The sequence below is a fragment of the Haemorhous mexicanus genome, chromosome 9 (assembly GCF_027477595.1).
Source record: "Haemorhous mexicanus isolate bHaeMex1 chromosome 9, bHaeMex1.pri, whole genome shotgun sequence".
Lineage (NCBI taxonomy): Eukaryota > Metazoa > Chordata > Aves > Passeriformes > Fringillidae > Haemorhous > Haemorhous mexicanus.
Window position 1 is genome coordinate 22,698,780 of NC_082349.1, and position 27,641 is coordinate 22,726,420.

General features: G+C 39.7%; 1 protein-coding gene across 1 annotated transcript; it reads left to right on the forward strand.

Moving 5' to 3' along the window:
* Window positions 1-166: 166 nt before the first annotated feature.
* On the forward strand, window positions 167-27,508 carry ASPM (assembly factor for spindle microtubules). Its single transcript, XM_059854469.1, has 29 exons — window positions 167-506; window positions 1,709-1,852; window positions 2,230-3,583; window positions 4,917-5,018; window positions 5,775-5,921; window positions 6,537-6,782; window positions 6,908-6,975; window positions 7,533-7,674; window positions 7,752-7,882; window positions 8,147-8,322; window positions 8,423-8,568; window positions 8,647-8,732; window positions 10,032-10,247; window positions 11,116-11,326; window positions 11,410-11,555; window positions 11,657-11,785; window positions 12,669-12,863; window positions 14,123-18,748; window positions 19,687-19,836; window positions 20,134-20,300; window positions 21,119-21,278; window positions 21,763-21,984; window positions 22,488-22,637; window positions 24,124-24,315; window positions 25,172-25,364; window positions 25,856-26,010; window positions 26,520-26,696; window positions 26,934-27,106; window positions 27,185-27,508. Exons 1-29 carry the CDS (start codon window positions 204-206, stop codon window positions 27,288-27,290), a joined length of 10,413 nt encoding a protein of 3,470 aa, XP_059710452.1. The 5' UTR covers window positions 167-203; the 3' UTR covers window positions 27,291-27,508.
* The last annotated feature ends 133 nt before the right edge of the window (window positions 27,509-27,641 follow it).

Genomic DNA, 27,641 nt, shown 5'->3' on the forward strand with positions numbered 1-27,641 from the left:
TGAAGCGCCGGGCGCTGATTGGCGGATGGGCGAAGGGGTGGGTTGGAACGGGCACGAGCCGCGCTGGGATTGGCTGATGAGCGAGGGGGCGGTACTATCTTGCGCGATCCGCGCGGGGATTGGCGGAGCCGTGGGTTTGAACGTGCGAGCGGCGGTTGGTGCCGCGCTGCCTTGCGGAGCCGCTGCTCCGCGCCTGCCTGGTTATGGCTGCGGGCTCTGTCGCCGCAGCGGCTTGGGGGGACCGCAGCCCCACCAACAAGCCCAGCCGGCGGCGCTGGGCCCCGCAGGGCGGCGAGGACGACGCGGATGAGGACCCCGCCGTGCTTGTCCTGAGCTACTTTTCCCGGCCTCCCTTCCTCAGCTTTGGTCGGCTGCGTGTGGGCGCCTCCCGCACGCGCCTGCTGGGAATCGACAACCCCAACGAGGATGATGCCGAGGTGGTCATCGACCGCTTTCCGGCCGCTGCCCGGGGCTTCAGCATCGAGCACCGCCGCTTCTTTGTGGAGGTACGGGGAGACTCGCCAGGGGACGGGCGGGAGCTCTGGCGGCCGCAGGGCACGGGGGCTGGTGAGGAGCTGCCCCGGGGCAGGCAGCAGGCAGCCGGGATGTGGGGCGGCCGCGGGCCGGGAGCTGCGGAGGGCGGTGCGTGCCTGGGGCCCTGTCGCGGTTCGCCCCGAGGGGCGGCGGCAGCCGGGCATGGCGGGGTCGGGCCCTCAGGCTAGGGGCTGTCAGCTGTGCAAGGGCGCTACAACCTGCTCCTACAGAGAGGTGCTTGCAGTGAGGATAAAAAAATGAAATGAAATGAACTGCTTTTCGGGAATGTTGTTCTAAAGACAGAGACCTGTCAAAAAGTTTCAGGGTATATGTTCAGGGAAAAGGCTGAGGGAAGAGGATGCCTGTTCACTGTTCTGCACGTTCATTAGCTGACACAACAGAGTGCAAGGCATGCTTAAAATAGGATTAAAGGTTTACGATACTTAAGGAAATGCAAACTGTGGCCAATTCAATCAATGCCAGTTTTTAAAAGAACTGTTTAGACGAGCATATATCTACAATTATCTAGACTGTCCAGAGTGTCTGTGAGAGAAGAAGAAATGCTCTGGACAGCTCTTGCTTATAAAACCAGGGTGAAGTCTCACTGCAAAGTGCTTGAATGATATGTTCCTCTAGGAATTAATGAATAGAAAACTTCATTACTTCCTTGATAATTTGCAGTTATTTACTGCTGAAGGACTTGTATGCCAAATTTGACTATAAACATTTACACTTATATTCAAGGTCAGCTAAGGTCCTAAGTTAATCAACCTCTGATTATCTGCCCCACCATAATTCTCTCAAAATCACTCTGGAGGACTTATTTGGTTAATACGTGCAAAAAATTATGTAATTTCCTCTTCTCCCCTTTACTTGAACCTTCTCCTTCTACTATGTGTTATATTTATGTTTATTCTTTCTTGTTTTCCACTGTAGTTTGATGTAGTGGTATGCAACCTTTCAGTAAGACAATATTTTTGATAGGAGTTGCTTAAATTTACATGTCAAAGAGGAAAAACTGACATTTAAACATTTAACATTTTTTTATCATTTCATGTTGTCATGATATATATTACTTCTATATCATGCTCATTGTTTGGTTGATTACTTGATCTTCAATGTTACCAAAGTGTACCTAAATGCTAAATAATAAATATTTATTTTTTTCCAATAGTCAGGACAAAGAATATTTGTTTCTGTCACATGGACACCATTAGAAGAAGGAAAAATCAGAGAACTGGTGACTTTTGTTGTTAATGATGTTGTAAAACATCAAGCTGTGCTCCTTGGTGCTGCTGAACAGCCCCCAAAGAAAAAGGTGAGTGTGTGGTTATTGTATCTTAGTTCTGTTACTTTGGCATCTCTGATGCAAATATTGTTTTTATTACCAGAAAATTTAGTGAAGGAGGACTATAAAGTGATAAATGATGCTGTGGAAATGATGCTGGGCATTGTCCTCAACTTTTTTTTAGCTGGGTTGGAAAGTAGGTACTGATGAACTACAGCTTAAAGAATAAAATTGAAACCAAATAAATGGTTTTCAAGCCTGCAAATAAGGTATTGTGAATTTTTGATCAAGAGTTCTTCTTATAGCTTTTTTTAAACTTTGAATGGGTATGCTAGTAATGTTTACTTTTACATGCAGAAGAATTTAGATAGCCAGGACACTAACTTTTACGTATGGTTCTTTTTCAGAGGAGTCTTTGGGACACATTAAAAAAGAAGAACTCTTCAGGAACATCTGCAATAAAAGCTAAGAAGAGTACTTTAGAAATTAAAAGTGTTAATAAAACATTTCAAGTTTCTCAGAAGGTGGCTAGACTTAGAAGTCCCCTTCAGTCATGTGAGAACCAGAGCACGGTGCAGAATGGTGCATGCCAAGGAAATGGCTCTCTTGCTGGCTCAGAGAATCAGCTGCCTCCATCTCCTATTGCCCCAGGGCCAGAGGAGCACGGCAATACCGTTCACACACCACTTGCCCTGAGAAGGTCTACTGCATTTGGGGATATTGTTGCCTCTGGAAATAAGGAGCTGTTGCCTGAGACAGACATCTGTAACATCAGTGAACGTGTTACTGAGCACAATCAATTGCAGCCTGAAAGTGCCTCCAGTTCTGCTGGATTAGCACAATTGCCAATTTCAGATGATGGAGGGGTTCTTAATTTCACGCTCTCGCCAGTTTCCACTCCAGAACACTCAGCCTCCATGCCTGTTTTAAGTACAAGGAGAATTTTAAGCCCAGATGCTTTTGTAAATGACAATTATCAAGTGGATATTGATGTAATAGACCAGCCTATTGCAATTCTGTCACCTGATCAATTTGTGAAGGACAATTTGTCAGATAAACCATCAAAGACTCCTAAACCTGAGGCAGCATTAATATCATCCACCACAGAGACTTATGTTGTTAAGAGATTTCTACCTGCAAAATGGAAAAAAGGTGGAGCAGTAGAGACAGAAACACATCTTCACATAGAACACAGCTTAAATGAAGTCTCTGTGCTGCATAATGTACAGTCACAGGCATTTGATTGTGATAACACCAAGGAAGATCACTGCAGTTGTCCTTCTGCAGAGGAACTTCAGACTGACAATCCCTCTCAGAGAGAGCGAACGAAAAAGCGTCCAATTCTTTCTGCCACTGTCATAAAAAGTAAGCGTGGTGCTGCTGAAGGAACAAGAACAGAAACCCGCCAGCCAAAATCTAAAAAATGCCTTAATAAAGCAATAACAGGATGTGCTAATGTGATGCCTGGACATATGGAAGGAGAAACATCTAAACACCTGCCAGTTACAGCTCCCCTTTCATCTGAAAATCAGTGTCACAATGACAACATAAATTCATCTCCTACTGGATCAACTTCTTCCTGTCGTAAGAGGAAAAGTGAAGCATTTCTAGGAAACAGAGTTACAGCTCCAGTGCCTGTGGAAGAAGTAGAAAGAAAAAGAGCTCTTACCTCTAGCATGGACAATCAAACACGCACAACCAGAGGACCATCCGCCTTCAAACCCACGAGTGGAGAGAGAGGAGGGCAGAGGAAGAAAGCTGGTGAGCAGTGTTTCCTTCTTTTACCATTTTCTGAAAGATGTCTTTGATTAGCATTTTTGTGTATAGCAAACGAAACTGTCTAGCAACAGTCAGCAATATTTCATATCTGAAATGTGGGCTTTTGCAATTTGTTAGGTATCTGTGTTTTAAAAAACTGAAAACTAGGTTGGAGTTTTGGTTATGTAATTGGCTTCAAATTTACTTTATTCCTGTGTAAATTTGTTAATGACAATAATAGGTAAAGTGTCTAAAAGCTCTTGAGCAGAGATGTTGTTACATAAATCAAATTTTCTGGAGACTTACTGCACAAGATTTGTCACCGGTACATTTGCCATTGTGAATGTTGCATCCATTGCTGTTGTCACATATTTTCAAAGTAGTATCATTAAGGTTGGAAAAGACCCCTTGGAACATTGAGTCCAACCATTAACTTGGCACTACTAAACTGTTCACCACTAAACTGTAATTCTAGGTGCTACATCCGTACACCTTTTCAACACTTCTAGGGATGGTGATTCCACCCCTTTCCTGGGCAGCCTGTGATAATTCCTAACCACCCTTCAGTGAGAAAGTTCCTCTGTCTTTCTCATTCTGCCTGCTTTTTCTGTCTGTGATTAGTCAGCCTTGTGTAGTTCTCTCTGCCTTATTTTGCCAATACTTTATTGCTTGAAAATCCAAAAATGCTGACACTTGTATTTCAGTTTATTTTGGGTTTCCTAACTGTTCCAACCCCAAATATGCTCTGGAATGTGAAATGAATGAGGGCCTGGGACTTAAGTATTAAAGAGCACCAGTCCCTGAGGGACGCTGCTCATCACCAGCCTTCACCTGGGCATACAGCCATGCACCACAACCCTCAGGCTGCAGTACCTTATCCACCCAATGGTACACCCTCCAAATCCATCTCTCCAATGTGGAGATGAGGATGCCATGTGGGTCTGTGTGGAAGGCTTTACAGAATTCCACGCAGATGACATTATTCCCTTGTTGACTGTGTCAGCCACTCCACTACAGAGGGCCACCAGACAGGTCAGGGACAATTTGCCCTTAGTAAAGCTGTTCTCCCTGTCTTCAATTACCTCCTTGTATTTTATGCACTTTAACATCACTTCCATGGGGATCTGTTCCATGATAATCCCAGGCACAGAAGTGGGGCTCACCAGTCTGTAGCCCCCTGCATCCACACATCTTCCTTCCTCCCCTTTTTAAATCATCAATACCTTTGAATGGTTCATGGGGAATTACTCTAGTTCTGTACTTTTGAAGTGATATGAACTTCAATATGTTAACTTTCACTGACATATTTGCTGTTGATAATTGTCAATGCTTGTAGGTTCTTCACTTCAGAAGGCACCTAAAGCTACCAGGAGAATTAGTAAACCAGTCCCTGGATTGGCCCAGTCACACCTGACATTTGTGAAACCACTGAAAACAGGTAGGCAGACTCCTGGTGTTTGGTAAAACACTGAACAGAGTGTCACTATTGGACTGCTGGTGTCAGGTAAGACATAACTGGTTAAAACTGAAATTGAAGACAGTGTCTGAAATGAATCAATATCTAGAAGAACAATGTATGTAACCTTTTGTGATCTGTTTTGACTACTTATATGAAAATTGGTTGCAGCACATGGTCAGCTAAAAGTAAATGTTACTTTTTTCCAGATTGGCCTGTAAGTGTAAAAGCTGTATTACAGTTCTCCTCCCAGCTTTAATAGATTTAACTGATGGGTATCAGTTAAATGCCTCTTCCATATCTGATAACATTTTAAGGCAACAACAGAATACTTCAGAAGAGAAATTTTCTTCCCAACAAGATAAACATTTTGCAGAGTCAACGATACTAAGTTGATCTGACCAGAAAAATGCATCTATAAAATGGTTCTTCCTAGATGTAATCCAGTTCAGTTTGAGTTTACCCCATTGCTAATGGCCTGGGTTCTACATATCTTGTCTAAGTTCTAGGGCTGTAACAACTCAAGCCATGTTTTGTGGCTGAAGTTTATTTAATAATCCCTGATCCGCAAGTCTCTGAAGATTTTAACAATTTGCCTTTTTGGCTGTAGTGCTAAATGGAGTGTCAAGCATTAATCCTTTCCAAAATTAAATGCATATTGGTTATTAAACATCTCAAGAGCTGTAAAAACTAAAGTTTTTTGTTGTTTTGCTTTTTTTTTTTTTTTTTTTTTTTAAGTCATCCCTAGGCACCCAATGCCTTTTGCTGCTAAAAACATGTTTTATGATGAACGTTGGAAGGAGAAGCAGCAGAGAGGTTTCACCTGGTGGTTAAATTTTGTACTTACCCCTGATGACTTCAATGTAAAAACAAATACCTCACAAGGTAAGAGTACAATAGTTTTGTCTTCTCATTTTCTTAAGCTTTATGTAATATACTTTATTAACACTAATAAATAGTAGCACTCATTTCACACTAAATTTTCAGAGTCATGTTTTCATATTTCCCCCTTCTGATCAGTGTGGATGGCTCACCAGCTCATGGCAAGCACAGCACAGCACACCCCTGCATGGGGAGGGTGCTATGCACCAAGAATGCACTGGAATGTGTGCCTGTGGCACTCCTCAGTGGGTGGTGAGTGGGGAATGCCCACCTGCTGGAAAATATTATAGCTGGTACTTTAGTAAAAGGATAACCTACTTTTTGCTCTATCTTTAGCTTCACTTGGAAAAACCAAAGATGGAACCATTAATCTTAAAACTGAATTCCTAGCACTGCTCACTTATGGAATAAGTGTTCTTATATTTAATAGTAGACTAGTATTCTTGTACTTGACAACACATGTATAGTGCAACAGCTGACAAGCTTCCTGAAGGATAAATCATCAGTCAAAATAAAAATAACAAAACTTTAGCTTAAAGAGGAGGAAAAATAAATGAAGTGTGCAAAGCAACCTTTATTTGAGATGTAAATGCTTGCTCTTTGTGCATGTTTAAACAGTAAATGCAGCTGCTCTTATCCTGGGGGAAGAGAACCATCACAAAAGGAGCCTTCCTAAGGCACCCACGAAGGATGAGGCGTCCCTAAAAGCGTACACAGCTCGGCGCAAGCTGAACGGGCTGCGGCGCGAGGCCTGCCGCCTGTTCACCTCCGAAAGCATGGTCAGGGCCATCCAGAGACTCGAGGGGGAGATCGAAACCAGGCGCCTGCTGGTGCGCAGGGACAGGCACCTCTGGAAAGACATAGGTAAGAGACTGAAACCTGCAGTAGGAAAAGGGCTATTCACACACTGAGTCTGTTTAATCTGAAATTGGTTAATAGAAATTTTTGCATTTTAATCTGAAATGTTTGCTGGATCTGCTTTCTTGCAGGAGAAAGGCAAAAAGTCCTTAATTGGCTTTTATCTTACAACCCTTTATGGCTGCGTATAGGGCTGGAGGTAAGTTCACTGTGTATAGTCTATAATCTAAGTTTAAAGGACATTTAGCATTTTTTTTAGTAGAGGTTGTTTTGGGTTTCTTTATGTTGTCTATCATACTAATTCAGGTAGGTTCAATTCAGTTATAGCATCATCCATATGTTTTAAATTGTTACAACATACTTGCTTTAAAAAAGTGATTATCTTATTAAGAAGTAAAATGTTTAATCAAGGATATTGGAAGTTAATTCATTGGCCAATAACACAAAAGCATTTCCCTGTCAGTTTCACTTTACTAAACCGGAGAAGAATGTGGTTGTCTTAAAGAAATTCCTGATTGATTTCTCAGATGTAGATGATCATATGTGTTTTGAAATGAGATTAGATCTTCTGAAATTTCCTTTGCCTTTACTTTTCAGGGACTCACTTGAAACTTGAAAACTCACTTGATATTTAGATATCAATTTCCATTCATTATTTTAGAGATTCAATAATGTATATATATTGTTCACAAAATCACATAGTATTTAAGGTAACTTTTAACACTTCTGCTTTTTTTCCCCCTTCTTTCATATCAGACTATTTATGGAGAACTGATAGCTTTGGAGAGTAACAGTGATGTTATGGGTTTAGCAATATTTATCCTTAACCGCTTGCTGTGGAACCCTGACATTGCAGCCGAGTACAGACATCCCGTTGTGCCCCACCTTTACCGGGAAGGTAACAGCTGCTTCCAAAATAATTTATTCGTAGCACCTGATTTTTAAACTATCACTTATTGAGTTCTATCATTTCAGGTCATGAAGAAGCTTTGTCAAAGTTCACACTGAAAAAATTGCTGCTGTTAGTTTGCTTTCTGGATTGTGCCAAACGGTCCAGAATGATTGACCATGACCCCTGCCTCTTTTGTAAGGATGCAGAGTTCAAGGTGAGATCTGGGATTTGATGTCTTCCTCCATTGTTGTCTTAAGACTCGGTGTATAATTTTTTTTATTTTTAATCTGACAAAAGTTAAAGTTTTGTGACTTGCTAAAAATAATTTTAAAAAAACCCACGTAATTTTAAGAATTACACAAGGAAATATGAAATGTAATTTGGGAGGTCCAAGGGATGAAAATTGTATTCAGATTGACAAATATTGTAGTGTTAAGATTTTGTTTGTTTGTTTGTTTGTTTTTTATTTTAACTTTAGGCTAGCAAAGACCTTTTGCTTGCATTTTCCCGGGACTTCCTGAGTGGTGAAGGTGACCTTTCCCGCCATCTGGGTTTCTTAGGACTGCCTGTCAGTCATGTTCAAACTCCTCTGGATGAATTTGATTTTGCTGTAACAAACCTGGCTGTGGACTTACAATGTGGCATTCGTCTCGTGTGCGTTGATACAGAATTCTATTGAAATATTTATTTTCTTTTATATCGTATTTAATGTGAGCTCAACAGAGGCATTAAACCATGCGATTACCTTTGTTAGGAGAACAGTGGAGCTTCTGACCAAAAACTGGAGTCTTTCAAAACAACTGAGAGTTCCTGCAATAAGTCGGCTACAGAAGATGCATAATGTGGATATTGTTCTCAATGTCCTTAAAGAGCGAGGAGTGCACTTGAAAGATGAAACTGGTAAGGCCTAGAAATCAGGGTTATTCTAAGTGCATCAGATAAGTACTGCACACTTTAATCCCTTGTTTTATTTGATAGGTGCTTCAATTGACTCCAGGGATATTGTGGATAGACACAGGGAACGAACGTTAGCACTGCTGTGGAAAATTGTCTTTGCCTTCCAGGTACTATTCCATTGATTATTTTGTTTGGTTTTTGCTAGTTACAAAGGAGTAATAATGAAAACACCACTCTATCAGGGATATTTGATGTCTGTGAAAGCTTCTACTAATCAAATTTTTGACTGAAATGATTTGCTTTGTACATTCAAAGCTCCATGTGAACTTTACTAAACTGCTAATTGTTCCCTAACAATACAGCTTGGATAATGTTTTAACTGTGCTTTTTCTTACACATCCGTTCAAGTTTTTGGAAAAAACTGAGTTTATGCCATATAGTAGCAGAATTGATACTTAAAAGTAAAATAATGTTGATTGCAAACTGCAGGTAGACTCTTAATAACTGAAAAGGACATTTTGAGGTTACACTGCTAGGCAATATAATCTCTGAAGGTATAGCTCTTCTACTTTTTCTTACTTTATCTGAAACAGTTGATGAAACATCCGTGAAATAAGAATGAAGATTTCTTAGGCGTTACTGCAATGATATTTCAAAAGTTAGTAGAGGAAGTAAAAATAGTTTTCTTAAGACTTTTTAAGAGTTAACTTGAGTCAGAGGGTATTTTAAAAATAAGTGTCCAACAAATCCTGTTGGAAGGAACATAATGTATGAAAGGCAAAATAAGATAAAAGTAGGGGTGGAATTTCACCACTAAGTAGTCAGGAATGTAAGTGCAAGTAAGTATATGTAAAGTAAGAATATTAAAGACTTCAGCTACAGAAGTATCACAAGATAGACAATATAATAAAAATCAAATGTAATTATTTTCTATCTTGAATACTGTTACAATATTAAGTAGTTAACTTCCATCAATTAGTTCTTCTGATGCGTATGTCGCAGTTGCATTGCTTTTGATCAGAGAAATAAATTGAGTGAGTAGTGGCTTTATCCAAGCCTTGTGGATATGCTGCTTGTTCTCCAACCAGCTCAAGTCCTTTTGGAATCCCTTAAAGGAGGAGGATAGGTACATGGGCTCAGTGGAACTGCAGGCAGGACTCTGAAATTTTTGTTTCCTCTAAGAGCACATTGAAATTACAAGGGGAATTGCCCTGTTTCTCTCAACTGTTAACTAATGCAGTAACTCTTTTACACAGAACAGTGGGAAGGGTAGATTTAGGGGCTTTTAATCTGCCATCTATGCTGGCAAGTCCAGATTATCCACTACTGATTGTGAGGCAGATGCTGCTAAGGGGTGAGTGTAGATTCTCTTTAAAATGCCATGTCTAAAGCTCTGTATCCAGCAGCTGTAATGCAGGACATGTCAGACTGTTGACATGTCCATTTTTTGTTTTTCTTCCTAACAGGTGGATGTTTTTTTGAATGTGGAACATTTAAAAGAAGAAATTGAGTTTTTGAAGAACACACACAAGACAAAAGCACTATTGGGTGCTATGAAGACTTCTCAAAATTCTTTTAGAGTACAGAAAGACAGTAGTAACTTCTCATCTCAGACTTACAGTGAAAATGTGAAGCTGCTGATGGCATGGGTTAATGCTGTTTGTAGATTTTACAATATCAAGGTAAATAGTTTTGTGTACACTTCCACAAGTACACCCTGTGCTGCTGTAATCCTTTACAGAGCAGAGTTCTTCAAACCATCAAATATGTAGTAGAAGTCAATGGCAATTATTTGTAAATATTCTTCTGGACTTTGTTTAATATGATTTGAAGGAACCATTGTTCTGTGAGTTTAGCTGCACCTCTCTTTTTAAACAAATCTGAGCAAAAAATTTCCCCTTCCAAGTAGTCTTGTGCATACAAATGCTTTTTTAAAAATTGAACATTTTTTGCTGAAATGGGAATTGTTTCTGGACTCTTGCTGAGCCTTCATTTTTAAAAGTATTTGTGCATAGAATTTCTAGTGTTTTTAAAACTATGAAAACTAAACTAATTTTTGGGATAAGGTCAGTTCATCTCCTCAGAGATGTTTGTTTAGAAGGGATATGTTTGCTCATTCCAAGAAGGGAAGCCCTGGTCAGAGACCTCGCTCTGGTCAGAATACAGTAGCAGCTGTTAGTCTTTCTGAAGAGTAAAACAGAGTTTTTAGGACTGATGCAAGTTCAGAACTTATTTCTGCATTGAAAAGTGTAATTCAATGACTAGTGTAAAGGTATCTATAGGAGTTTATTTGGGATCCTGCTGTAGAAAGACTGGTTTCATAAATGTTTCCCTTGTAGATTCACTGTATAATGACTTTTGTTTCTGGGCTCTCACAGCTGTGTGTCACTGTACAGTAAATATTCAATGAAGCACTAGCTACTTAAATTTTTTTTGTTAGAAAATAATTTGCACATGGTCACATTTAAAGGTACAAGAGAAGAATTCTATATCTAGTTTATACCAATTGACTAGTATAAAAATTCAAGGAATTTGTATTTTATTTAACAGGTGGAAAACTTCACAGTGTGTTTCTCAGATGGCAGAGTATTATGTTATTTGATTCATCACTATCACCCCTGTTACATGCCTTTGGAAGCTGTGTGCCAACGAACAACTCAAACTGTAGAATGTTCAAGAACTGTTACAGTGGGACTAAACTCTTCCTCCTCATCTGAGTCTGACACTTCTCTAAATGCTGTGGAAGAAACATTTGATCAAAGTGAGTTATTTGATGTACAGAAGTTTATGTTAAATCTATTTCTTTGCACAATTTGATTTGTGTAATGTTTTATCTTTACAAAGCTGTAACTCCCTCAGTCCTATACAAGGAGCTCCTGGACAATGAAAAGCAGAACTTCCAGCTGATCAATGCTGCAGTTTCTGACCTAGGCGGGATACCAGCAATGATTCATCATGCAGACATGTCAAATACAATTCCTGATGAGAAGGTAAGATGCCTTTAGAGTTGGTATAAATGTGTTCTGCCCTCGTGTGAACATGTCCTGCTCTTTTGTAGAGCCTTACCCTGCTGTGTTGTGTGTTTCTGCAGGTTGTTATCACCTACCTGTCGTTTCTGTGTTCGCGGCTTCTCGATCTTCGCCAAGAAACTCGAGCTGCACGTTTAATTCAGGCTGCTTGGAGGAAGCACAGGCTGAAAAGGGAACTGAAACTCTCTCAGGTACTCTTTGCTTGTACAATATGCATAGCTTCTACATTAAGGAAAAAAGAGAATATAAATTCAATGGAAAATACATGTTTGTTGGACTAATATTGGCAGTTAAACTAATGAGTGCTATTTCTATGATAAAAATATGTGGCCTTCTTGGTGATGTAATCTACTAAACTCCACTTTTCTTTTAGACTTCTGCAGTACTTATAGGTGTTTAGAGGCTACTCTTCTTTTTTGTGTGTCATACCATAAACTCTTCTCCCAGTATTTCAAATATAAAATAGTTGCACTGCTTCCTTAAAACTACAGGAGTAGTTAGTTCCTATAAATGCCTATAAGACGAAAGGAGTAATTAAACTTCTGTATGGATTTACGATTTTTGTCAAGGAGCCAAGCTTCACCAGTCTTTTGAATTGAATTTCATGAGTTCTTATTTTCTGGTGGTTATACCAGATTTAGTGAAGGTTTTAAAACTACGATACCTAAGGGTTGATAAATGCCACTACTGTGTCTTGATGGGTTACATATTGATGTTGGAACAGTGTTCAAGTGAAATATTCTGAGAATCTGTGGTGTAGAAAGGTTCTATTTAGGTTTTTTCATATCCAGTTTCTTTACTGTATAAAATCTACACAACCTTAACAATGATGACAAAATACTCCCTTTACAACTCTTTTGAAATAACTAATAGTAAAGATGCTGGTGGGGGAGAAGGAATCAAACCCCTTAAACCAAAACCCTTTAAACCTTGCAGGCATTATTTTTATTAATTGATCTTATAATGTGTGCATATGTAGTATAATTTTATGAAATTGATATGGATAGTTATTCAAATCAAAAATTTGAGTGAAAATTCCATAGCTAATGTTCAGTGGAAATTTACTCTTTGTAGGAAAGAGACAGAGCTGCTCGGATAATTCAGAAATATGCAATGAACTTCTTGGCTCGCCGGCGCATCCTGAGGAGAGAGAATGCAGCCATTTTCATTCAGAAGCACTGGAGAGGATACTTGGCCAGGATGACTCTCTTCAGTCTCAAAAAGGCAAAACTGGAGGAAGCCAGAAATAAATCTGCCACAATCATTCAGGTAATACAATCTAAAGCAAGATTACACAGCAAGGAAACCCCTTGAAACCTCGAAGAAAGAGCCTCACTAAGGTCCATTTGTGCTGCTTGCAGCAATTAATGCTTTCATGAAATGTAATACTGTTTTTTAAATTTTTCCCCCCTCTGCTTTTGAGAGGTTTAGTAAGTTTTTCTCTCCATGGAGGGAAGGTAATGTGCTATTAAATTAACAATTATTTCTTCTTGGTGAATATTTTGGAGTACCACAAGCATTAAAACACAGGACATTAAACATTAATCTAAGGACTGATGAGATTGTGTTGATTTTCTTCTTTACAGCTGCTGAACATTACTTAAAGAAGCTTCAAAAAAAACCCTAAAATTAGTTTTAGTGTTATCTCACCTGCAGTCGGCGCATTCAAAGTGGCAGACATGGCAATGGTAGTTTGGGCAGATAATTCAGTTTCTCAAGATACTTTCAGCACCATTACCCAAAGATAAATATTTCACTCCTAAAACTTTTCAGACTGGATTTTAAAGAGTTGCTGATTTATCAGATAGTGTAAAAGGGAATCTGCTGTTGCCAGGGCAAATTGAAGCTTTTGCCAGAATTGAAAATGCTTAAAAACCATATAGCTTTTGCTTTTTTTCTTTTTTTAAAATAGATTTCTGGATTTGACTTCCTAGGGATTAAGAGCCAGAGATGAGCTCAGTTGGTGAGAGCATGGCACCAATAACACCAATGTCATGGGTTTGATCCTGGTAAAAGCCATTCAGTCAAGTCTAGAGCTCAATCCTTGTGGGTCAGTCCTGTTGCAGTTGGGATGGATGTGACTCAACACACCAAAGTTCCTATGGCAGTAACAAATTTTATTGAGTACAAATGGCTTTCAAACACCCTTGTGGTTGGTCCTAATTGGCTGAATTTGGTTACACCCAGCTCACTGGCCAATGGCTACCTTTGTCTGTGCTCAACAAGGATTGGCTGGTGTCTGTTCTTTGAATTTGAATCTCCTGGTTCCCTGTGCCTTTTCCTAGGGATGTTTACTTCTTTTCCCTAACAGCATAGACTGGTCCAGTTCTACTTACTGTTATCTATGACTGTGAAGGCTCCAGGGCAGCTGTTAGCCATCACATCTTCCAACTCAGAATACTCTGTGGTTCTGATAAATATATGAGTAAGAAATCTTATAAAGTCTGAAGATGACAGTCCTCATTCATGCTTAACTCAATATACTATGAAGAAAATACTATTTTTTTTCTTTTTTTTTTTTCCTGTAGGCTTATTGGAGGAGATACTCTGCAAGGAGACGATACCTACAGCTAAGACATTGTGTTATTTTTGTACAAGCAAGGATAAGGATGGTGAAGTCTGTTGCTGCATATAAACAAATTGTTTGGGCTACTGTTACAATTCAGAGACATGTGCGTGCAGCTAAGTTGGCAAAAATAGATCGACAACGATACCAAATCCTAAAGTCTTCAGCACTTACTATTCAGTCTGCATTCAGAAGATGGAGAAAATACAGAATTCAGCAGAAAATTAAAGCAGCTTTGGTGATTCAGAGTTATTTCCGAAAATGGCAATCTTCAAAACTGGCTAAGAGAAGGAGGGCTGCCCTTGTCATACAGACTTGGTACAGGATGCACAGAGACCTGAAGCAGTACCTACATGTTAAGCAAAATGTTATCAAGATTCAAGCTTGGTACAGGTGTCAGCTGGCCAGACGTGTTTACCAGGAGCACAGAGCAAAAATAGTGACAATTCAGCAGTATTACAGAGCTTATAAACTGGGCAAAGGTGAGAGAGAGTCTTATTTGCAAAAGCGTGCAGCAGTGATAGTTCTCCAAGCTTCTTTTAGAGGCATGAAGGCACGAGAGCTGTACAGACAAGCAAAAGCAGCATATGTCATTCAATCACTCTGGAGAATGAAACGAGAGAAACAAAGATTCCTGCAGTTAAAAAAATCTGTTACTACATTGCAGTCACACGTGAGAAAATACCAACAAGTAAAAAGATACAAACAGATTAAAAATGCTGCTTCTGTAATTCAAACCCGGTATAGGGCACACGTGGCCGCTAAAAAAGCAGCTGCTGCTTTCCAGAGGGTGCGCCTGGCTGCCATTGTTCTCCAGTCTGCCTACAGAGGGATGCAAGCCCGGAGACAGGCTTGTATCCTGAGATCTGTGATCAAAATTCAGTCCAGTTTCCGTGCTTATGTTGCCCGGAAGAGATTTAAAAACTTGAGAGATGCCACAGTGAAGATTCAGGCTCTTGAAAAGATGAGGCAAGTCCGTAAGCGTTACTGTGCACTGAGAGAGGCAGCCCTTTATGTCCAGAGAAGGTATCGTTCTCAGAGACATGCTCTTCAGTTTAAAGAAGATTATAGGAAATTGAAGAGAGGTTGCATAAGAATTCAGGCTCTAGTTCGAGGCTATCTTGTCAGGAAACAAATACAAAGGTGGAGGGAGGCTGCAATATTACTTCAGGCCTGCTACAGAATGAAGAGGGATCGGCAACGGTACTTAAACATCTATAGTGCTGCCACTGTCATTCAACAACGTTATCGTGCCTGCAGAAAGACCCGGTGTCACAGGCAGGAGTTCTTGCAAGTTAGAAAAGCAGCTGTGTGCTTACAGGCAGCCTACAGGGGCTATAAAACACGCAAAAAGCTCAAACTTGAATGCAGAGCTGCTATTAAAATTCAGACTGCTTTTAGAGCTCATGCTGCACGAGTGAAACACAAGGCAATGGTTCAGGCCTCCATTGTGATTCAGAGGTGGTACAGAAATTGTAAGGGTGGTAAGAGGCAAAGACTGAATTTCTTAATGACAAGAGCAGCAGTGCTTTCTTTACAAGCAGCTTTTCGTGGCTGGAGGGTGCGAAAGCAGATTCAAAGACAGCACATTGCTGCTACTAAGATACAGTCTACCTTCAGAAAATTGATGGCTGTGAAGAAATTCAGGCTTCTGAAGCATGCTGTGCTAACCATCCAAAGGCATTACAGAGCCAAGGTTCTAGGCCAGAGACAACGACAAGAATACGTTCAGCTGCGAAATGCTGCGGTGCGTCTTCAGGCACTATGGAGGGGGAAAGCTGTGAGAAAAAACATTAGGAAGCAACATCATCTTGCAACAATTATTCAATCCTATTACAGAAAGCACATACATCAACTAAACTACAAGAAACTAAGACAAGCCGCTTTGGTGATTCAGCAATACTACAGAGCCTACTGTATGAAAAAAGCCCAACGTGCAGTTTATCTAAAGTCCAAGGCAGCTGCGTTAGTCTTGCAGTCTGCTTACCGTGGGATGACTGTGAGGAGACAACTGAACAAACTAAACAAAGCTGCTACAACTATACAAGCTGCCTTCAAATCTTACCTGGTCAAGAAGGAATATGAAAGACTTAGATCTGCAGCTGTGGCCATTCAAAGGCGTTACCGTGCAGTTACTCATGCTAAATGTCAAAGGCAGAGGTATTTGTCTTTAAAAAGAGTCACAGTCCAAGTGCAGGCGATGTACAGAGGTGTAAGAGTGAGGCGACAGGTTCAGAGTATGCACCAAGCAGCTCTTTGCATCCAAGCCACGTTTAAGATGTATAGCATGAGCAGAAAGTATCAGTCAATGAGAATGGCAGCAATAAGAATTCAAAGGCAATACAGAGCATTTTGTTTAGGAAAAGTACAACGCAAAAAGTACTTGGAACTAAAGAAGTCTGTTATTATCCTCCAGGCTGCTTGCAGAGGCATGAAAGTCCGACAAGACTTAAAAACTATGCACCAGTCAGCAGCAATTATCCAGTCCTATTATCGGATGCACAAACAACAGAGAGATTTCAGAAAGTTGTTGCTTGCAACGAGGCAGATTCAGCGGTGGTTCCGTGCTTGTAAGGAGAGAGATGCACAAGTTCACAACTACATGATTATGAAAAATGCTGTACTTCACCTCCAGGCTGCATTCCGTGGTATGAAAACAAGAAGGCTTATCAGAACCATGAATGAATCAGCTGTGATTATTCAAAGAAGGTTTAGAACTTTCCTTGAAAGAAAACGTTTTCTTTCTGTTAAGTCAGCTGCTGTTGTAATTCAGAGAAGATACAGAGCAACAAAACTAGCAAATACTCAGCATCAAAAATATCTCTCTCTCCTTAATGCCACTGTTATCATACAGTCTGCTTATAGAGGATTTGTGGTAAGGAAAAAAATGCAGCAAATGCATCAAGCTGCTACAGTTATTCAAGCAATGGTAAGAATGCATAAAATTCACACTTCTTATCAAGCACTCAAGCTTGCTTCAGTAATCATACAGCAACATTATCGAGCTTACAGAGAAGGGAAGCGTGAGAGAGAAAAGTACTTAAAACTGTACAATTCTGTTTTAGTTCTTCAAGCTGCCTACAGAGGAATGAAAACAAGATGCTTCCTGAAGAGACAACGTAAGGCAGCACTTACAATACAGAGAAACTTCAGAATGTATAGGCAGTACTGTCATTACAGAAGAGTTCAGTGGGCAGCCCAGCTAATACAGAGGAGGTACAGAGCCCACAGACTCAGGAAGATTGCTGTAGAGCATTACACTTCATTGAAGAAAGCAGCAACTTGTATCCAGAGGGCTTTTCGAGACGTGCGAGCGAGAAAACAACAGCGAGCAATGCACTGTGCTGCAACTGTGGTTCAGAAAAACTTCAAAGCCTTCAAAGAACGTCAGAGATATCTCTCTCTTAAAGCAGCTACTCTTGTCTTTCAGAGAAGGTACCGAGCTTTAGTTCTGGCAAGGCAGCATGCTTTGGAATATCACTCTCTCCGCAGAGCAGCTATTCACGTCCAGGCTGTGTACAGAGGTGTCAGGGTGAGAAGGAGTGTCAAGCGCATGCATTTAGCTGCCAGTACTATACAGGCTGCCTACAGAATGCTCAGGGATAGAAGGGCCTATCAGAATATGAGAGTTGCAGCTATGCTTATACAGAACTACTACCGATCCTATTTGAAAGGAAAGAACCAACGCAAGAAGTATCTGACAATGAAGAATTCAGTTCTTGTTATTCAAGCAGCATACAGGGGCATGAGGGCACGGCAGGAACTGAAACTCCTGCATGTTTCAGCAGTTGTAATACAGTCCAGCTATCGCATGTATGTACAGCGTAGGTGTTACAAACAGCTGTGCTGGGCTGCCACAGTCACACAGCAGAGGTTCAGAGCCAAAATGGCAAGAGAAGCTGCCATGAGAAATTATGCAGAAATAAGAAAGGCTGTCATTTGCCTCCAAGCTGCTTTTCGTGCTAGGAAAGCCCGGCAGTTGTATAAAGCCAATGTTGCTGCACGGCGCATTCAGTCGTTCCTACGAATGTGCCTGGAGAGGAGACGCTTTCTTGTCCAGCAATCAGCAGCAGTGACGATCCAGTCCGTGTTCCGATGCTGGAGAGCCCGGACTCGCTACGCACTGCTCCGGAGCTCAGCAGTGTTTGTTCAGAGGTGGTACAGATCATGTCTCAGGGCTCGTGCACAGAGGGCACAGTACTTGGCTCAAAGACAAGCCACAGTGGTTATTCAGTCTGCCTTCCGAGCTATGAAAGCAAGGAAAACAGCGAGGCGACTGCGAGCCGCAAGAAAGATTCAGGCTTTTCTTCAGATGGCTCTGCAGCGTAGAAAGTACATCCAGCTCAGAGCAGCAGCTGTGACATTGCAATCCTATTACTTAATGCATAAATGTAAGTCACAGTATATGAGCTATAGAAGAGCAGCAGTTGTCCTGCAGCGGCACTACCGATCCCACCTGACTGTGAAGCACCAGAGAATGGCTTACTTACAGACCCGCAGGAACATTGTCCTTGTGCAGGCCACAGTCAGAGGGTACATCCAAAGGAAGAGGTTTCACAAAATGAAAGAGAGCACCATTAAAATTCAGGTACTTCTGAATGAATAGTACTGGGATTTGAGTGTTTTGTTTTTCATTTGTAGGTGTTTTAAGGATTTACTGTTCTTGAAAACCGCAGTAGAGTCAGTTTCTGAAGTGTATATACAAGGCAGATATATAAAGCTTACTACCTCACTACACAAAAATAAGGTTCTTTAAGACAACTGAATTTCACCTCCAAGTATTAGCGCCTTAATGAATGTTTTCTTTGATGGAAATTTGAATGAAAGCTCTCTTCATGAGGAGAGTACTGGTAGTGGGTATAAAGTGATATAAATGGCAAAATCCATGATTGCTACATTCTTAAGGACTCATGTTTAGGAAGGTGTGAGTAAATCAATCATGTTAGTCTTCCTAGGTTTACTAATTGACCCTAGACTAATCAAAGTGCCTAACAGACATTTTGAAGAGGAGTGTAAGGAGGGAAATGCCCCCAAATCAAGAAAGAAAGGGAAATAAATAATCTCTCATAATAATTTAAGGCCCTGAGAAGCCTGATCTAATGGGTATCCCTGCCCATGTTGGGTAGGTGTGAATTAGACCATCTTTAAAGATCCCTTCCAGCCCAAACCATTCTAGCATTCTATGAGAATGTCTTAGGTTGGCTTTACTCCAACCATGGAGACCTCATGCTCTACTTAACTGACAGAAATGACAAATCATGTGCTTTCCTCACCTCCATGTTTTTGAGGGATTGGTAGCTGCATAGTTTTTTTCTGAATGTTTAACTTAGACATCCTGAACAATATAAGGCTGGTTACTTTCCTTAAAAGGTAGAAAAAAATTACTTTTGATATTGCAAATATGTTTATTTAATTGTTATTTTTATAACAACCCAGTGAGTATGGCTGTACATAGAAATATGCAAACATTCCCAGCCGAAATGATGCAAATGGTGAAATATTCCAAGTTCTTCTTTTTCTTTGAAGGCCTCTTTCCGTGGATTTATTCAGAGACAGAAATATCTTCTGTGCAAATTTTCTGCTGTGTTAATACAGCAGCACTACAGAGCCCATCGGATGCGAAACATTGATCAACACAGATTCCATCAAATGAAAAAAGCTACCATTACAATTCAGGTAATCATTAAAGTGGTTTTTATTGAGTGTTTATTTGGGTTTTTTAATCTTTTCTATTTGTCTCTTCACAATACTGTTATTTTTGCAGACTAATATTAAAGAGTGGCATTTGTGGTATTTCCCTGAATATGTTTCACTTGCTTTTGAAAACATCTTCTAGTTGTGAGAACTTAAATGTTTATAGCATTTTGGAGATAGAAATCCCAAAAATCGTTCCTGTTGATGTGATGTTTTTCTTTTGAATTTTGTTCATTCTATTAACAGTTCTGATTTTGTAAATTTTTATTTCTCTGATAGGCAGCATACAGAGGTTATAAAGCCAGGCAGTGGGTTAGCAAAATGAGAGCAGCACGAGTCATCCAAGCCTGGTTCCGAGGTCACAAGGCACGGAAGGAATATGTGTCTGTGCTCAGAGCTACCCTGATTATCCAGAGGCACTTCAGAGCCAGACAGCTGCAGACTCGGTAATACCCAATCTGAGATGCATCATTCCACTTCTCAAAGCTTTTGTTATGTAATTATTTAGTGCTGCACTGCACTCTGGAGAACTCTTCAGGTTCTCAGGCTCTGCCCCTGCAGCATCCTTGCAACGTGTGTGGGTATAACCCTGTTGGTGCAGGTGGGGTTGCTCTTGTGCACAAGATTTTCATTGCATTTAATTGTTTTCCTGGAATGGAAGCTCCTTCACAAATTTAAATTATATGTATCGGGGCTCTAGAAAGAGTAGGCCTTGATGTCTTCTTCAGTTCTCTCTTTTGCAAGAAAAATGTTCTGGATATTGTTAAAATTCCAGCATACAATTTTTAGGTTGAAAAACTATTTCATTTTGATCCATAATGGAATAATTTAACGGGTTTATGTTTATTTTGCTATGAGATCAGCCTGGTAGCTCATCTCATTCTGAACTGTCCCATATCATTTGCAGTAGGGGATGCTGTTCAGTGATACAAGGTCCTCCCTCAGCATCCCTGCTTTGTAAACATCCCCGCCTATTCCTGTTAACATCATTTTCTAGACCTCTAATATGTCAGTCTGTCCAATGCCTTTCAAACTGCCGTGTCCCTCCCCAGCCTCCTTTGGCAGTAAGTTAGGGAAATACCTCCTGTGGGAAACCAGAAAGTGTCTTCTGTTTAAAATCAGTCTGTCTGCCAGTGCTACTGGCTATTCCCATTTTCTGGTGTTCCAAGGTCTGGTTGAGAGCAGCTGTGCTTTCCCAATATCTATCTTAATGATTTCATAAACCATCACTGTTTTCTTACTTAAAAATGTGTTTCCATGTTAGGTTTTTGCAAATGAAGTCCTGTGCCCTTACCATCCAAAGAGTCTGGAGAGCAACCCGCGCTGCGCGAAGGCTTCGGCAGCAGTTTCTGGCAGCCAGGAGTGCTGCAGTTAAGATCCAGCTGGCATACAGGCAGTACAGGGCCAGGAGACTTCTAAGAGAGGTGTGTTTTCACTTGCACTCTGATGTGTCATGGTTACTTAAAAAGTTTTCAATGTATTTGAGTGATTTTTGTCATCAATGTGTGGAAGCATAGAGAAGGTGGAACCTGAACAAAGATTGAACAATCTCCAAAATATTAAATATCCTTTTTTTTGCTTTAAGCAACAGGGTTCATTCTTGATTTTGAACAGTCCCAATTGTTGAATTATCCCTCTATATACAGATACCAAAATAAAATGCCATATTTTTTGCTGACTTTATTGCTTGCAAAAGATTAAGCCCATATTTTCACCCCATTTAGGTAAATGAAAAACCCTTCCAGACTGTGAAAGTGCATTTTATATAAACTGCTACTGTATGAGTTTACTTGTACTTCTCATTCCATTTTTGCTCTTATGAGGGAAAAAAAAACCCTAGAACTAAAAATAAATATATATTGATCCTGACATGAATGAACAAATTTTAATTATCAGTGCATTCTTTAGTATCTTTTTCAGAAGCACCATGCTGCATGTCTGATCCAAAATGCATATAGAGGTTTCAAGGCAAGAAGGAAATTTGCTCAACAAAAAGCTGCTGCTGTAATTATCCAAAAACATCTGCGGGCTTGGCAGGAAGGCAGGCTTCAATTTATGAAATACAATAAGACTAGAAGAGCTGTCATTAAACTGCAAGCATGTATCCGGGGTTATTTAGTCAGGAAAAAGGTTGGTATAATTCAAATTAAAACTTTGCTTTGGATGTAAAGTATCTCTTGAGCTGTTTTATCATTAATTCTGACTGGCAAGGAGAGGAAAACTTGATTTCTTGGTGTTGAAATTAAGTTCTTGTTGGCTGCTTGAGTATTGGTTGGGGTCAGAATAGATCAAACACAGTTTGAGCCTTTTCTTACAATTCTTTAGAACTAAAGTAGGTTTTCACTGTTGGGTGTTTTTTTAGCTTCTGAGATCTTTGTGGCTTAACTATAATTGATAATTCATACACATAGGCTTGCAGTGAAATTGTTCTCTGCCATGTATTGATGATGTTTCTTACAACACATCTCTGTGTTACCATTTAAGTTACAGACCTAGTACTGCAGAGTGGTAGCTTACTTCAGTTCTGAGGTGATTTTCAGTGTATTGCTGTGGACTGTGTTCTTTGTGTGGACACCCAGCTACCTCACAGTATGAAAATTAATGATGTTCCCCATTTTGTTTTCCTTCCACAGATTTCAGAACAGAAACAAAAGAAGAGACTTCTTTATTTTACAGCAGCTGCATATCATCATATCTCTGCAATTAAAATTCAAAGGGCCTATAGGCTTCACCTCACCTTAAAACTTGCACAAACCCAGATCTCATCTGTTCTTATTATACAGGTTGGTCTGATTAAGGCTGAATGATTTGTGTAACAGTCTTAACTTGTTTTTTTTGAGCTAAGCTGTAGCACTAAGACAATGTAGTTCCTTCACATGTGAAAATAAAGCTAAATTAAGGAGACTATGATTTATTAAATAATGCTGCTTATACACAGCTGAGCAAGCTCTGGAGGCTTAAGCATTTTAGAGCTGAGAATGGATAAGAAAGTTTGTTTCCTTCAGACCGTCAAGCTTGCTAAAGAAATCTGAGTGCTGTCTCAGCCTATTTCTTTATGTCCTGCTGGGAGTAGAAAAGATCAGACACAACAACCTGTAAGGTTTGTGAAATGTAGAGCATCTCTTTACATGAACAATCCCTTGGGATACTGTGATTTTTTTCCGCTGGGTGCTTCTGATCTGCCAGTGATATCACAGCCTGTGTAGGTTCCAGCATTTTAATAAAACCAGGTTTTACTTACCTAAAAACAATATCAAAATCAGCTCTGTATTGCAGCAGTACCAAATTGTAAAAAATTATTCGCAGGTCTCCAAACTAACCATTAGCTTAGTTCTAGTATGGGAAGCCAGCACTGGATAAATGGAGAGGCTGAAATGGGAGCTCTGAAATAGCTGTTCTCTGGTCAAGGATGCCATGGCAAACTTTGCCCTACTACTTCTCCATATATATATACAAATCTGTTATTTCTCCCCATAAGTTAGATTTTTCCTTGAAGGCAAGAGAGAATGGATGGAAAAGGGGTTGTTTTGGTTCTGATTTGGCACACAGCACCCTGTGTCCCTTCTTTGTTTATAGACGGGAAGAAACAGAGCTGGGAAATGAGAAAAGTGGAATGGTGGTTCTCCATGGAAGCCAACCAAGAGAGAACACCTAGGGCGTAGTAATGCTGGACACAAGTGTAAATTGGGAGAGTTACATGTTTTATCTTTTGGTCACACAGTTGGTCTGGATGATCATTGTAGGTCCCTTTAACTGAAAGCCATTCTATCTATCCCCTATTCTAACCTTCTCTCCTCAGAATGCTTCCCTAGTGTGTCAACAGAAATACAGGTTGGGTATTAGGAAGAAGTTTTTTACAGAAGGGGTGATAAAGTTCTGGAATGGTCTGCCAGGGGAGGTGGTGGAGACACCATCCCTGGATGTGTTTAAAAAAAGACTGGATGTGGCACTTGGTGCCATGGTTTAGTTGAGGTGTTAGGGCATGGGTTAGACTTGATGATCGTGAAAGTCTCTTCCAACCTGGTCAGCCTCTGAATCCTGTGAATTAGTGGCTCCCAGTTAAGATTTCATTCTGCAGCCTTGCATTTCAGCTACCCAAGGCCAATCAGAGTCATGGAGGTTATTTACGACTGGTGATGTTTATAGTGCCTGTATCTATCAAAGCTCATGTTAAAACACTCACTTTTTATCAGTGCTCATTTGGGGTGGGAAAAGGGAACATAGGGGAAGGGTTTTAAATAACCAGAAGGGTGCTTTGATTTCAAACAGAGCTGGTTCCGAGCACAGGTGCAGCGCAGGCGGTTTCTGCGGGCTCGCCGCGGCGTGGTGCGGTTACAGCGCGCGGTGCGAGCCTGGCTGAGCCGCAGGCACGGCGCGGCCACCGTCATCCAGAGAAACAGCCGCGCCTTCCTCGCCCGCCGGCGCAGGAGGAGGTTTGCAGCGGGAATAGTTAAATTTCAGGTAAGCACCTCTTGTAAGGAAATAACAGGTTTGGGTTTGTTTATTTTTATTAGCTGGTTTTTTTCCCTCATGGGTTTTTGGGGGGGACGACAATCTTTGCTTTGGTCAATGACTTTATCAGTGAAATTGCAAGCCAAGTCAGCTGTGGTTTAGCCATGAAAGCTGAAGGCAAACAGATCATGGAGGAATACTGAGCAGATAATGGTTGAGATGACTTGGGTGGGAGTGTGTGTGGACGGAATACACATGGATTTTTTTGCCTTTTGTCTTGAAAGTCCAGTATTTGAAGGTAAAGAAGATAAAGAGGCTTGACAGCTGGCCTGCGAGCAAAGCTGAGTTAATAGAAAAAATAACAATTGATGATTTTCAAGTGTATCCATAGCAAAAAAGAAGACAAAGCCATCAGCATAGAAACAGATTAGGAAAGATATGTGAAAATTTTTGTAAGCTAGACTATATGGATAGGTAGATGTTTATACATGTCTTATTAAATTTCTGTAAAACTTTTACTAGTTATATTGACGTTAATTGCTTTGCAGCAATGAATATAATAAGTTATTGTGATGTAGTTAATAACTTAGGATCACGCTTTGTTAAGAGTATATAAGCTAAAGAACAAGCAGAATAAAAAACTTTTTTCTTCTTAGACCCTGATCATGTGTGTATGTCACGTCCAACCTAACAATAACAAAAGATAAACAAATAAACACTGAGTGTTAATGACTTTAAATTGAATCGCCAAAGTCATTCAATGCTTTGTCAGACTTGTGTAAAACTGATTTGGAATGCTGATGGAATTCACTTGTCTTGTCTGTCCTTTACAACTTCTCCTCTTTGTGGAATTCCTTTTCTATAGGCATTGTGGAGGGGATATTCTTGGAGAAAGATGACTGACACAGCAAAAACCAGAGCTTTGAGGCACAGTTTAGAAAAGGCCAATGAAAAGAGCAGAGAAGAAGACAAACTGGGCAACAGAACTGCAATTGCAATTGATCATCTTCTAAAATACAAACATCTCTCCTACATTCTTGCAGCACTAAAGCATCTTGGTCAGTATTTTGTTTTATGTAACTGATGGATTTTTTCAGAAGAATAAAAACTGGATTTTTTTCAGCTGAAGAGAGTTCATAATGATATTTAGGCTTTCTGCATGATTATAAAATGTGAGTGTTAGAGGGTATAATGGAGGGTTTTCCAGACTAAAATTAGATTATTGATTTAAGAACAATATTTAAATGGTTATGTAGAGAAAGAAAATTAGAGCAATCATACAGGATTTCCTATCAGTCCTAGTAGTGCTATACCTAACATGTTTATTACCATTTTTACTATCAGTATATGTTCTCTGTGGATCACTTTGTCTTCTTAATGTTTAGTCTAGAATATTAAAACTATTGCTTTAAAATCACTTACTTAAATCAATAATTGCAGTTTTTACTTTGCACTTTTACTTAAAAATAGAGAAAATCCTCGTTTGTAATTATTTTGCTTGAACTTCAGAGTTTTCTTTTCTCTGTTTGTTTTTCTTTAATTGTTTTAGAGGTGGCTACCAGGCTGTCCCCACTGTGTTGTGAAAATATGGCCCAGAGCAGAGCAATCTTCAGTGTTTTCCTTCTGATTCGAAGCTGCAACCGGAGTGTTCCGTGCATGGATGTGATCAGATACTCTGTTCAGGTTCTACTCAATGTTTCAAAGGTAACTTGAATATTTTCTTTTGCATGTTTATAAACAGTAGGCTACTTTATTGTAGTACTTGTTTATCCACAAAATTTCTCAATAAATCCAGAGCAACAAAAGTAGTAGTTTTGAATAAAATTAGGTTCTGATTTATTTACTTTGTAATAGTGATGTGATGGTTTTTGGTGCAAAAATTATTTCATGGCCTTAAGGCATTGCAAGGTATCACAAATATTTTTAAATTTCTCTGAAATTATTCTAAATTTTTTCTTTATTATAAATATAGAATTAGATTCTATGGATTTCTAAACAAGGGAGGAAGCACAAAAGGCACCTCTTTATAATGTTACAATTGTGTAAATACAGAAGTGATTTTTATTGCTTGGATACCAGTTCAGCTACAAATTTATTCTGGGGGAGAATATGGGCTTTGGTTTTTCCTCTAACCTGTAAATAGTAACCTGTAAACTAAGGATGCTTTAAAGATCTGTATATAGAATCTCTCTTGTCTCTTTTTTGTTTAACAGTATGAAAAAACTACTCGAGCAGTTTATGAAGCTGAAAATTCTATAGAAACTTTACTAGACCTACTGCAAATGTACAGAGGCAAAGCTGGGGACAAAGTTTCAGAGAAAGGAGGAAGCATTTTCACAAAGACCTGTTGTTTGCTGGCCATCCTTTCAAAGGACTCTAAAAGAGCTTTGGTAAGACCTAAATATTTTGGGTTTGATGGTTTAATTTAACATACTTTTCTTGCATGTCTTGGTGGTGTTTGTAATTTTTTTTTCTCTCGTACTTGTTATGGCATTAATATTAATTTCACCTAAACTCTGGTTTAAAAAAAATGCATTTCCAAGATGGTGAACACACTCATATTTTCTTGATCCAGGCTGCTTTTGAACTTGCAGTATTGACCGTGTGCTGTTTTCCCCTTTGCTCAGGAAATCCGAGGCATGCCAAGAACCATTTCTTGCATCCAGAGCCTCTATAAGCTCACGGCTCGGAAACACAGGATGGATGCAGAGCGAGCACTTGTGAAGCAGAAAACAAACACTGCCTTAGCTGGGAGCTCCTCTGTACCAGTGACTCCTCTAAGAATAAAAACAGTTTCAAGGTAAGTGCTTAAAAATTAGTCTTCTATTTCTGCTGTGTCATTGAAATGTTTTAATGCAAGCCACTAATCTTTTCACAGGATTAAACCAGACTGGGTCCTGAGGAAAGATAACATGCAAGAAGTCGTGGATCCTCTGCAAGCAATTCTGATGGTGATGGACACACTTGGTATTGCAAACTACTGAAATGTAAATGGTGTATAGGAAGATATATTTGTACAGTATGTATGTAGTAAACGGATAAATGATTTTTTAAAAAAAGCAAATAAGTGTTTAACTACAGTTGGAAATGTTTTTTAAGATTAAAATTAACATTTTTATAACTTCTTGTATTGCATACAGTTTTGAAACCCTATTTTGTACTAATATCAAAAGCAATTGTACAATAAAATCAATTAACTGGATTTTACTGGAAATTTCACTGGTGCAGTAATATATTGTTGACCCACAACTGTGAATATTACAAACAGCATGGGATTCTTCACTCTGATTAGATATTGTAGAATTCTATTAAAAGCAGTTGTTTGTGGGGGACAG